Source organism: Protopterus annectens, chromosome 4.part0 (genome assembly GCF_019279795.1).
Source record: "Protopterus annectens isolate FY-2018-M chromosome 4.part0, PAN1.0, whole genome shotgun sequence".
NCBI classification, from domain to species: Eukaryota; Metazoa; Chordata; order Ceratodontiformes; family Protopteridae; genus Protopterus; species Protopterus annectens.
Genome location: NC_056733.1, coordinates 461,769,923 through 461,783,013, shown reverse-complemented (window position 1 = coordinate 461,783,013; position 13,091 = coordinate 461,769,923). Strand labels below are relative to the sequence as shown.

At 34.0% G+C, this 13,091-nt stretch overlaps 1 protein-coding gene across 4 annotated transcripts in view; it reads left to right on the top strand.

Moving 5' to 3' along the window:
• TMEM116 (transmembrane protein 116) overlaps positions 1 to 13,091 on the top strand; it is a 436,275-nt gene that overhangs the window by 345,071 nt on the left and 78,113 nt on the right. For all 4 annotated transcript variants that reach the window (XM_044068383.1, XM_044068382.1, XM_044068384.1 and 1 more), the window contains exon 5: positions 6,969 to 7,073. In XM_044068383.1, the coding sequence (XP_043924318.1) occupies positions 6,969 to 7,073 (105 nt within the window). The remainder of the gene's footprint in view (positions 1 to 6,968; positions 7,074 to 13,091) is intronic.

Here is a 13,091-nt window from a genome sequence, read left to right as displayed (position 1 = left end):
ACAGACTAGTCAAAAAGAACTTTAGGGATGAAATAAACAAATTGAACAATGAATATAGAGAAATATTACATCATAAGATGATTTCCTTAGAAAAATATAAATTTCTTGCTTTCTCATTGAATCCCAAACATCTAAGTAATCTTAAAAACAAGACAAAAAGATTGAATAAACATAATCATATCAAAAAGATATACTCATTATCCAAAAAAAGAAAGTTTACAATTTACATGATGTAGTAGACAAATTCAGAGATAATTTTCTTAAAATTAATCAAAATAATGTTAAAACTGAATCTAAAGATAAAATAAAAGAATATATTACTAAAAACATCAACAGTAAACTTAAACAAGCTGAAATTATAGATAAACAAATATATTCAGAAATCCAAACTCAAATTAGTAAACGTAAACAAAATAAAGTACCAGGTAATGATGGTATCATACCAGAATTATATAAAATAATGCCTAATGGTGCTCTTATCCTTCTTCATAATGTATTCTCTAAAGCCCAGAATGATTATATAATACCTCCATCATGGAAATATACATTTATATCTCCTATCTTGAAATCAAATAAAAATCCAATGTACTGCTCTTCCTATAGGCCTATCTCATTATTGAATGTGGATTATAAGATGTTCATGAACATTTATACTGAAAGATCGAGAAAATTCGTACCACATTTAATAGAAGAAGATCAAACTGGCTTAATAGTTAACAGAAATACTTGAGACAATATTAAAAGAACTTTAGCTTTAATTGATTATTCTCAAAGAAAAAAAAAGATTTGACTTTAATAAGCTTGGACATAAATTCTGCATTTGATTCAGTAAGTTGGGATTACTTGTTTGTACTACTTGAATGTCTGAACTTCTCAAGAAATTTTACTGATTTATTAGAGCAATTATATAAGGGGACATTAGCATACATTAAAATTGGTCCATCCATATCATCTAATATTCCTATAATAAAAGGAAGCAAACAAAGTTGCCCGCTCTCTTCCTTACTACTTAGCCTGATAATGGAACTGTGGGCTAATCTAATTAGGAAAAATAAAAATATAGAAGGATATGAAATTAACACAGAAACATCTTTGCCAATGATGTACTTATAACTTCAAATGGAAATCATTCCTCTATATCATCATTATTCGATTCCATAGAATGTTTTCAAAAAATATCACGTCTATCCTTCAATGAAAACAAAACAAAAATCCTACCCATCTACTCAAACAGAAATAAAATTACAGGTATTAATAATAAATATAAACCCAGCACTGAACAAATTACATACCTAGGAATCATATTAGCCAAAGACACTAAGACCATAATACAACTAAATTATAATAAATGTTTTGAAAATATACAAGCACTCATAATTTGATGGAATACAGTTTTTTTACATCAGATGAAAGACTAACTATAATTAAAATTATTATTTTTCCCAAGATTCTCTATATTATTCAATCTGTTTTATTACTACCCACTAAATCACTAACTAAAAAATTAAACACAATGTTGTTAAAATTCTTCTGGACCCCCAAAAAACCATGAATATCCTTGAAATATTTAAACAGTTGGAATAAGGGAGAAATAGCTTTCCCAGACTTTAATTTATATTCAGTTTCTTCCATAATTAAAACTATAACTCAGTTAATAGACCTATATTACTTGGCCAAATGGAAACATTATTGGGAAACAATAAGTGCAGAATTAATTACGAAACCACAATCATATAAAATGGACTTTATAAACAATCCTCTGTTATGTTTTTTAAAAAACTACTTTACCACCCATGTTACACCAAAACATTCAACAACCTATATTCTTAATATCTTGGCAACTTTTAGAAACTTTATATATAATCACCCCATTTACAAAGAATGGATTTTTTGGATATTCCCTATAGCCTTTACTCAAGAAATCTTTTCATCTAATCCAAATAAAAACACAACATTCAAACAAAAGGAATTACAATTTGGTTTCAGATTATTTTACACAGGTCAAAAGTACATATTTAATAATACAAGAATTTGATCTGGACAAAACCCTATGGCTGGATATACAAACCTTTAGATAGTTTCTAATAAATAAACTTGATTTGATATCTCCTGCAAGCAGACAGGATTCTCCAATTTTAATAGACTACCTGGAATTAACCTTATAACAGAAATCCTCTTACACAGGTAAACTATCCTTCATATGCAGAATCATTAGAGAAGAAGTGTATAGTTGCTCAGAAAACTTTTGGAGTTGGTATTATACAATTAATAATGAGTCTCCCAAGAAACAAGATGAAATTATTATCTTAGAATCAGCGGGTAAAACAACTTCTTCTCTTAAATGGAAATTATATACCTGGAGGTTTTTATATAGATCATTTTATACACCTCAAATTATGAATAAAAATAATAAAAAATAAGATATGTAACAAATATAAGTCTGGGGTAAATATAGGATGGGCACATATGTTCTATGATTGCTCTGAATTGAAAGATTACTGGTAAAAAGTTAATTTATTGCAAGCTTTATGTACAGCTATATTTTAAATAGATCTATAGTTCTCTTCAACACTCCCATATCTAATTGTGTTAAAAAATACAGTTTCCCTTAATCTGGTCAATACTTGCTGTGGCCAGAAACATCATTACAAGAAATCACCTCCAACTTTTACGGAATTTAAGAATGGTATAACTGACTTATGCCACTTAAGATTTTGACTATAAAATCTCAAACACCTAGGAAAGCACATGCATTGAATATGTGGGTAAACTTACAAAATTTGTTAAAAAAAGATTAAATCACACCATAAATTGTTGCAATCTTTAATACTGAGGAAAATTTGTATGTGGATGTCATTGTAAATACTTTAGTTGTTTTATGTTAGTTATTATGTTAATATGTTCTGAAAAGATTTCTTGTTAAATTTTCTGAGACTGATTATTATATAAAATCAATATAATTGTTTAAAAAAAGAAATTAATAACACACATTTGAGTTTCTGACTTCATACTCTTCAGAAAATTCATGTGAATGCAAAAATCTATTATATCAACTTTCTAGGTTTATAAGAGCAATATTTAAAAATTGTCCCTATTTTTGAGCATTTGTCCACCAATACGTATGGCTTTGCCTGGATTTCTTGCTCTTAGAGGTTGAGAGGTATGTTGAGAAGGTCTGTCTGGCTGCATTTTCAAAACCTCCGGGAGGATGTAAACATGATATTTTAAGTTCACCTTTGGATGGTAAGTTAGTTTTTGGTCCCTTTGCTGCAGAGGTTATCAAAAATTGTAATGAGAGGAGTAAGCTGAGGCAGGGAATCTCTCATATTTTTCATCCCTCCTCCTGTAATTTTCCAGTGGTTTTTCTGCTCCCTTATTCAATTTTGCCAAGAAATAAAACAATATCAACAAAATGCTGGTAAGCAGATGTTTAAAAAAACAATGGCAGTGAGGTTCCAAAAAGAAAGCATGAACTCTCCAAAACAAAGGACAGTCAAATAAGTCAGAATAACTGTGTAAGGGACTTTGTCCTCCCCCTCCCCGGCAGATGTTTATCCCTTTGAAAGAGTCTTTATTTTATTTTTTCTCTTTGGCAACTGATTGTTTCTGACAAATGGGTTCTGAGACTGATTCAGCAGGGGTACAGATGGTAGTGGGAAGAAGTCCCTCCTTTCAAGGGAATTATTCCACATCCACTAGTCCAACTCTCTCTGTTCTCGCCTGTCTTACATCAGAAGGTAACAGAAACAGTTCCTCCTGCCCACTGCAGAAGCAGTTTTTATTCAAGAATGTTACTGGTGCCAAAGAAAGAAAAATGCCTGGAGACCAGTTCTGGACCTTTCTTTCCCAAAGCAGTTTGTGATAGTCCCCAAGTTATAAATGCCTTCACTCCACAATCTATTACTCCTTCTTCCTCATTTGAGTTTGTAGTAACCTTAGATTTAAAAAAATTCATATCAGCACATTCCTAATCTTCCAGACTTCAGATGTTTCTTAAGGTTTAATGAGTCTGGATTACATTATCAGTTCTCTGCCTTACCCTTTTGTGCTGTCCACTGCTTCAGTGGTGTTCACAAATCATCTGACTCCAGTTGTAACACATTACAGGCTACAGGGTATCTACATTTTCCATATATAGGTGACTTGTATAGCTTTGCAGAGTCTTTTCAGTGTCAGGAATCTCTCTCTTGGGTGACAGATCTCCTATGCAGGCTAGGATTCCAAGAGAACATTCACAATTCGTTTTTGATTCCATCAGACACGGATGTGTTCCTAGTGTCTCTGTTGGACACCTTACTACAAAGATCTTTTCTTCCACAGGAAAAATATATCTATATTTAGATCTTTTTCCAGGGATTTTTCTACTCAGACTTCAGTCACTGCAAGGGAATACCTAAGGCTCTGGATCTCATGACATTGATGATTTACATGATACCTTTGTCAAGGCGTCACATGAGAAATACACAAAGATATCTGAAGTATCTTTGGTCGCAGAACCAGGGGCTGGTATCTTTTCAGATTCCTGTTCGTGGATTTGTGAAAAAAGAAATCACTTGTTCTAGGGCTCCATGCAAGAAGATAGATGCCTTTTCTTTTCGTTGGATAGGAATGTTCGTGTATGCTTTTCCATCCTTTCCACTTATATTCGGGGTATTTCTTGAAGACTCAGAAAGAATCCTTCAAGATCATTGTGGTGACTCCCTTCTCACTCTGGCAACAGTGATTCTGTCTACTTTTGAAACTGGCCAGGTGCAATTACCATAAATGTCCTCGCGGACTGTATTGAACAGAGGTGCTTGATACATCCCGGCCCCAGACAACTTCATCTGACTGCCTGGATGATAGGGTATTCATATCTTTAAGGCACCTGTTTATTGAGGATGTGCAGTATGCACTAATGGAGGAAAGAAAGCCTGCTACTAGAAATTCATATATTAACAAATGGGAACGCTTTTTATTTGGTGCCAAAAACATAACCATCACACATTCAGGGCTAGTTGTTGTCTGGTTTTACAATATATGTGTGAATTACTTTCCTATGGCCTGTCTTACTCCATCATCAAGGTTCATTTTTTTCTGCCATTTCAGCATGTCTGCCAATGGATCCCCCTCTTTCAAAACATTTCCATATCAAAAAGTTTTTGAAATGGGTATTGTAAAAGAGGCCTCCAAAAAAGCTGGTGGTCTCACTTTGGGATCTTAATTTGGTGTTAGAGAAGCTATCGCTTGTTCCATTTGAGCGAGTTAATCCGGCTGACTTGAGGTCATAACATGGAAAACTGGTTTATTAGTTGCTCTGATCTCTGCAAGAAAAGTACCTGAGTTGCAAGGTCTTATGGTGGGTCAACCCTATCTTGTTTTCTGCAGAGGCAGAGTTTCCTTGAGAATTAATCCTTTTAGCCCTAAAATGGCATCTGAGTTTAAATTAAGCCAAACTATTTATCTCCCTGTGTTCTTTCCTGAGTCTCAAAATAAGGAAGAAAGGATACTTCATACACTGGACTCCCACAGACAACTTAGTAATATATTTAAGCAACAAAATCTTTCAGAACTTCTGATCATTTGTTCATTTCTTGTGAACGTAAGAAGAATGGACAAAGAGTCAAAGCAGACTGTTTCCAAACAGTTGTCTTATGCTGCTACCTTTTGTTATTCCCACCACAACCAAACTATTCCAGGCAGGGTTAATGGTCATTCTACCCAGGCCTTGGTTTCATCTATGGCTTTTTGGAAAGGGTTGGACTCTAGAAGTATTCTAGAAGCAGCAAACTGGTCCTCTGTACATACTTTTAAAAAGCTCTATAAGCTTGATTCTTTCTCTAGGTTTAGATCAGGCTTTGCAAGTATCATTCTCCTGGAACTCATGGACTCTTCTCCTTTCACCTCCCAGATGTTCTAAGCTATAGTTATCTACCCATATAGCTAAGGCTACTGCAGCAGTGATCAGTGTGATGAACATAGTAATGTTGTGTAACTAAACTTACCATAGCATTAGATGTTTGAATGATCACTGCTGCAGTAGCCAATCATCCCTACACTCCACTTGTTTTTTGGTGTTTTTTTTATGCCAGGGGTGTGGATATTTATTATTGTTATTCTTAGCAGTGTCCTCTAAGAGCTCAGCCTCCCTTTCTCATTTGGCATGAAAGCTCTGAAGGGCTTGACGCCCAAACCTGTCTTTTCAGTCAGCTGTCCATCTGAGCTGACTAATGGTTTTGGCCTCTAGAAGGTGTCCTGAAGTTTTGCAAGTTGCATGGCTCTTATATCCTATGCAGGATATAACCCGTATAGCTTAGCAAACATCTACTGTTACAACAAATTTAGTTACACATCTGTACTATCACATGCTAGATATTAAGATTAAAAATCAGTATAATACCTATGAAAAACATAATGAAAGTCCAGAATGTGCCTCTTATTTTAAGTTTCAGGATATTGGGATCATACCCTGTGTTTTATGAGGAAGTACTTGAGATCCATCTACAGTTAAGACAAAATAATAATGCTGGTTACAGGTGTAGATTAATTTATGTCTTAATATAAGATTGTCAGTTAAGCTTTTTAAGATTAAAAAGCTATTGCAATTTGCATTATTTACTGTAACCAAAGATTGTGTTTTATAAATGTGTATTTACTGAGTTTGATGAATAACATGCAGGTGGCTATCTTACTTATCTGTTTAATAAATGTTTTATGCAGTGTTTTTGTTTGTGTATCACACACACACACTTGAATGGATAATTTCATTCCTTAATGTCCAATGGAAGTGAAGTTGTGCTACACTGTAAGTACTTTTGACAAATGAAACTTCATAATAAAATTTTATTTTAACACGTGGAATGTAAAATGGTTGCACTCCCAGCTACAATTTTCTGCTAAGACATAAAATCCTATACTACAAAAGTTAGTAAAATTATAGCAGAGGTAAAGGTAACACACTCCGTTAATGATTTATTATTTTTTTTCAGATTTTTTATATGTCTTCCTTCTTTTACACTGCAAACTTTACGTGGTGCCTATATATTGATCTAAAGGAAAAATACAGCCAGATGATATACAATATATCACCAGCGGTAAGTATTTTGAAAATTCGCCAGTATCGCATTTGCCACATCTTAAAAGCAATGCCTTTAAAAGCTGACACCATTCTCTATTTTAGTTTAACTTACAGCGCTGAACTTGTTTAATGTCTTTAAGAAAGAAATATTGAGAAATGATGCCAAGGACATATGGCCTGTTCCAAAATAACAGCACAAGAGCAAATTATAATATAGTTATGCAACATACTGTCCCTTTTGCATTTCCCGGTTGAACTTGTTTAACATAGTGTTCTAACAAGGCTGTAACTATGCGTACTCGGTGTACTCAAATGAGTAAATTTTTTTGAGAATCTGTTGGAAACGTCAATGCTCAAAAAGCACAGAATGTTTAGAACTGTGAAACTAAATGTATGCTGAACCTGGTTTAATTGATAATATATCCATATTACCCCTTCTGAAGCTTAGGCCAGCAGGATAGTAAAATAAAAAGAAGTATTAGAGGTTATGAGTTTATTTTTATTTCTATGTCTTTTAGCATAGAGTATCAGCTAGCATCTTTAGTTAAGTATGTACATATTTTTCAATAACAGGAATAATTATTTGTATAGGATAGAAGGAGCCTTCTTCACATGTATTATTATATATGTATATTTGCATACAATTTTTATGTATTTTTAACATTTTTTAGGTATGAAATTTTTAAGTTGGTTTATACTAGCCTTCACAGAAGTTTTAATATAAAAAGGTTTAAACAATGTGTTTTTTAATATTTTTAGTAGATTTTTAGCATAATAGGAATTGATGGGACCACCGTATTATGTTAATAGTATATTATTTGAAGGGCATTAAGGGGTTAATAATTAGTCCATGTTTTAATTAATATATTAATTGAATTAGAATAGTATTTAAATGAAATAGGTATTTGTAGTTGTAATTTGGATCTGTTGAAGTCTCAGTAAAGAGACGAAAAATGCGGTGAACCAGTTAAGTGTTTTATATATTTTTTATTTTTGCTTTGTGCGTGTTGATAATAAAGCTGTATTTGGATCCTCGTTGTATACATGACAATTCCTGCATCTCCATGGTGCTTTTTTTGTGTTTGGATAGATTGCTGGATATTTTAGGACTGTTTTCCATATACTAGTTATTACAGAGCTGAACTTGTTTTATGTGTTTAAGAAGGAAATATAGAGAATTGATGCCAAGAACATATGGTCTGTTCCAAAATAACAGCATAAGAGCCAATTATAATATATTTAGGCAACATACTGTCCCTTTTGTATTTCCTGGTTGAGCTTATTTAACATAGTGTTCTAACCCCATATGACCCACACACCTTGCAATTTTCTACATTACACTATATTAAGCTTTCCTTTTTACACTCTGGAACAGTTAAATATGCTAGGGAAGCCAAGAACAAATGGATGACCAGGTAGGCTGCCTTAATAAAGGTCAATAGGTCTTGTAACCACCTGGTGTCCATGGCTGTGTGAGTCCTCAGACAAAAATTAGACCAAGGTATGGGTGCCCTTGGTGAAAAATGTCCAGCAGGAAAATGATTGTCTGTGGGACCCGGGTATTTAAGCTCCTATGCAGAGGAGGAAAAATGTCCACAAATAAAATACGCTAGGGAAGCCAAGAACAAATGGATGACCAGGTAGGCTGCCTTAATAAAGGTCAATAGGTCTTGTAACCACCTGGTGTCCATGTCTGTGGAACCTGGGTATTTAAGCTCCTATGCAGAGGAGGAAAAATGTCCATGAATAAAATACGCTAGGGAAGCCAAGAACAAATGGATGACCAGGTAAGCTGCCTTAATAAAGGTCAATAGGTCTTGTAACCACCTGGTGTCCATGGCTGTGTGAGTCCTCAGACAAAAATTAGACCAAGGTAGGTGGTTACAAGACCTATTGACCTTTATTAAGGCAGCCTACCTGGTCATCCATTTGTTCTTGGCTTCCCTAGCGTATTTTATTCGTGGACATTTTTCCTCCTCTGCATAGGAGCTTAAATACCCAGGTCCCACAGACAATCATTTTCCTGCTGGACTCTGGAACAGTTACAGAAAAACCTTAGGTAATAATGTGAACCAGCACATGGGTATTCCCTTTAACAATATGCACTTAACTTCAAACTTCTAATGGCTCAATTAACTGCATCACTCTCTCTTTTGTTAAACACGTTCTCAGTTGTTAAGAGACTATTATTCTCCTCCTTGATTAAGTACGTTTCTAAGACGATGATGGTGTCACCATACTGCTGGTGTATAATATCTAGTTCTAAATGGGATTTGACCAACTACTGAGGGGATGACTATACTTGTTTTACATATAACTACATCCTTGTGGTGTGTTATTTTACATTTAACCTTATCCTTGTGGTGTGCTTTTTATGTTCTTATTTACTTTAAACATAAACATGCATGTAGTAACCTTCACAGTGGGATTTCTGCCGACATATTTAGGGTAAACGCAAAATATCAGATTTGATCAGTACTACTGGATACAGGCTTTTTTAATTTTATTACTCCAGCAAACATTTACGTAAGACAAGCTTTTCTTCAGTAACTATCATTAAAGACAATTTTCTTGTCAAACTGTATCGACACAGTGTAGAATGCAAATCATGACTGACTAAAATTGTCAATAAAAATAATTTTGTTTAACCCACAACTGCTTTACGATGTGCTATGGTTTCCACCCACATCCTACATATGTGCCATGCATGGTGGTAATGTTCCAAATTTTCCATAAATATTTATGTTGTATGCTCACAAGTATGTATCCTACTAAGGACTAACATAATTCAGCATAATTTTTGCCTTATGCACATTGAGTACTAGGATAAGCTGCAGATCCTTTTATCACACAGAAGTAGATTAGGCAGACAGAGAATGAATTAATAGATTTTATAGGTGGATACCAGGCTAACTGCCCTGAAGGGCCATTTTAAGTTTAGCCAACAACCTGAGGTTAGAATCAAACCCTGTATTTTGTCTCTATGAGGTAAATACATTAACTATTATGCCAAATCCAACCCTTAAGAAGTTAATTGCCCTGAAGGGCTATTGTAAGGGCAGCCAATAACCTGAGGTCAGAATCAAACTCTGTACCTTGTGTCCTTCAGGTGAAGACCTTAACCATTGTGCCAAATCCACCCTGTGTGGAAAGAAGGAATGAAGGAAGGAATGTTTGAATGGATGACATATTGCCACATATTATGGCTATGGAAGAATACAGTAATATGATAAAACTGTGTTGCACAGAGTTTCAACTATCTTAATTTAACTCAGGTTACATTTGGTGAAAGATGTACAGCAAGGTCTGACTATTTAGAAAGATACATTGCTATAGGATTAATTTGCTTAGCCTCTGTAGAATGAAGTGTAGTGCTGGGGGAGTCTTAAAGCATCTATCATTCAAAATGTTTAGCAAAATATGCTGTTTTATAAATTTTAGACACTATACAGAAATAAGAAACAGCATTTATTAGAGATTGTTTGGTGGTACAATTGCAGTTAAACCATTATGTAATAAATCATTATCAGAAAGACAACATTTAAGACCACTCTTCTAGTTTTTTACCTATGAAGTTTCATGTAAATGTCACACCAAGCAATTTCATAGGCTTGATAGTGACCACCTGAGATAGTCTACCCTTAGATTTTTTTATAGTGATCCATGAAACTGATAAGGAGCCTTTCAGCTAATTCAAGGTGATAGGGTAGTACTGCTGGTCGATGTCTTTCAAGTAGACAAGGCAATGATCATACAAGACTTCAGCTTGTTTTGAAGGTGATCTGCTATGTTATGTGCTGACTTTGTAATGAGCAATGGAAATTGAACTGATCTCTGAGCAGGTTAATCTATATATATATATATATATATATATATATATATATATATATATATATTGCAACATTTGTCATTGTTATGTAATACTTTTCTAAGATGCCACAGAACTATTGTTACATGACACAGGTAAATCCTACAAACATTCCATAAGTGATAAATGTCATTTCTAAAATAGTTAGTAAAACAGACTAACTTACTTTTATATTAATCCAAAAATTAATAACTTATGTTGAGTAAGTGGGCCTTACTGGGCAATGCCTATTTACAGAAGGAACCTAAGTGGAAAAGCTTTGAAGTACATTTAAGCATAAGTCTAAAAATGTAATTGCAGATACTGGATTATAAGCACAGATAACGAAATATAAAGATGGAAATCCTGTAAAAATTAGATAAATTTTCAGTAAACAAGAGGAAATGCAGCATTTATAAGGAATGAAATGAATGAAATTTTAGTTGAATGCTTATCGACTAAGTATTTAGGGGTTTAGTCGATATGATCGGTCAGACTTACTGACGTATGGCGTATTGTCCACAGTGTCATGCTGCCTTATCTGACTGATGCTTATCATGGAAATAAAAATATCGTTTTATGCACTGCTTTTGTATGTGGGACTGTGCCCTTCTTGGTGCAAATGTTTTGCCTCCACAGCCCCAGTCTTGATATATATTAAGTCTGACATTGCACTTCTCTTTCCTTTGAGTTGCTGCAATCTTAGAGGCAGTGTATTTAGAAACGGGGGATATGCTAACAGAACACCCACAATGCAGGTTGCAGGGGATGCAGCCACCTGAAAAATGTTTGCTTTGTCATTTACGTAAGTCTAATGAATTGTGATGGCCTACTAGATGGCAGTAGGATTGTCTATAATAAACCATGGGCAGTACATTAATGTTTAGTAAATAGAATGAGGCCTGTATTTTACATAACATAACATAACATAAAATAACGTAACATAACAAGATAAAATCAGGAATGAAGCATAGCTTCCAACTTCCAGTGGCAGTCTGTTAGAAGAGCACGCCCTTTTTCCTAGTTGTTTTAAATAAACTCTGTATCAGTCTTTACCCCATATCTAATTATGTGACAGCTTCCTTAGACTAATCCAATTTAAATAGTCCTCATCCTCTAGTGGTTTAATAACTCTGTTTAGGTTCATTCTCATCCTTGTAGTGTATGAGACAAAACCTAGAAGTTTCAGACTTTCATCATGCTGAATTTCTGCCATTCCTATAAACTGTCTTGCAAACATTTTTAACTCTTTCAATTCTAGCTTCCTCTTCTGTTTTAAAAGAAAGCAAATATTAATGCTATATGGAGGATGTATACTACTTTTTCATAAATCTTAACATACAGAGTTCCTTTTCTTTCTTTTGCACTTGATGTATTGATTTGTAAATCGTAGGTTAACTTGCTTCCATTTATAATGCTTAAGTCAGACTATTCTTTTAATTGCTTAGGCCAGCCAATCCTACCAGCGGTCTAAAATGAGAACCATAGTCAGACAGATATGGCACGCTAGTTTTTACATTAAGTGCAGGTTTTCTTGAATTTAAATTCGGTTTCCCTTGACACTTTTCATAAGACACATTATGTTTCACATAATCTTCTTCTGATTTTACACACATCCCTAATTTTATATAATCTGCATATTTTCACTGTACTTTTAGGTATTACCAAGCCATTGACATATATCTCAAAAATACATTATCTCACCAATGACCCCTGAGTTACCTTCTGATATATAGCTTACCAAGTATTCTAAGATCTTCTAATTTAAACCTCTATCTGTCATATTCATATAGCTTTAGACATATTTATATAGGTACTTTTTAAAATCATGACTGTATGAAATATCATAACTCTCAAATGCAAATACAGGAATATCAGTTTTATCTGTATTACTTTATCTAGAGTTTCAGGTACGTTCTTCCCAAAAGTAATGTAATTGGTCAAATTCACAACCCCTTCATATCAGCATGGTCCCTCCTCTCTGAATGCTACTCCACACTATCATTTATCTATCAGACAGTTTTTTTTTGTAAAACTTCTCCAAAGCTAACTTTGGGATCCTAAAAACAGAGGTGGCTAACTTCATGGCACCCATGCAAATAGAGAATAGTTGCGTGACTGCAGGATCATACACTAATGCACTGTACAAACACATACACAAATGCATGGATCTTACCATACCCAATA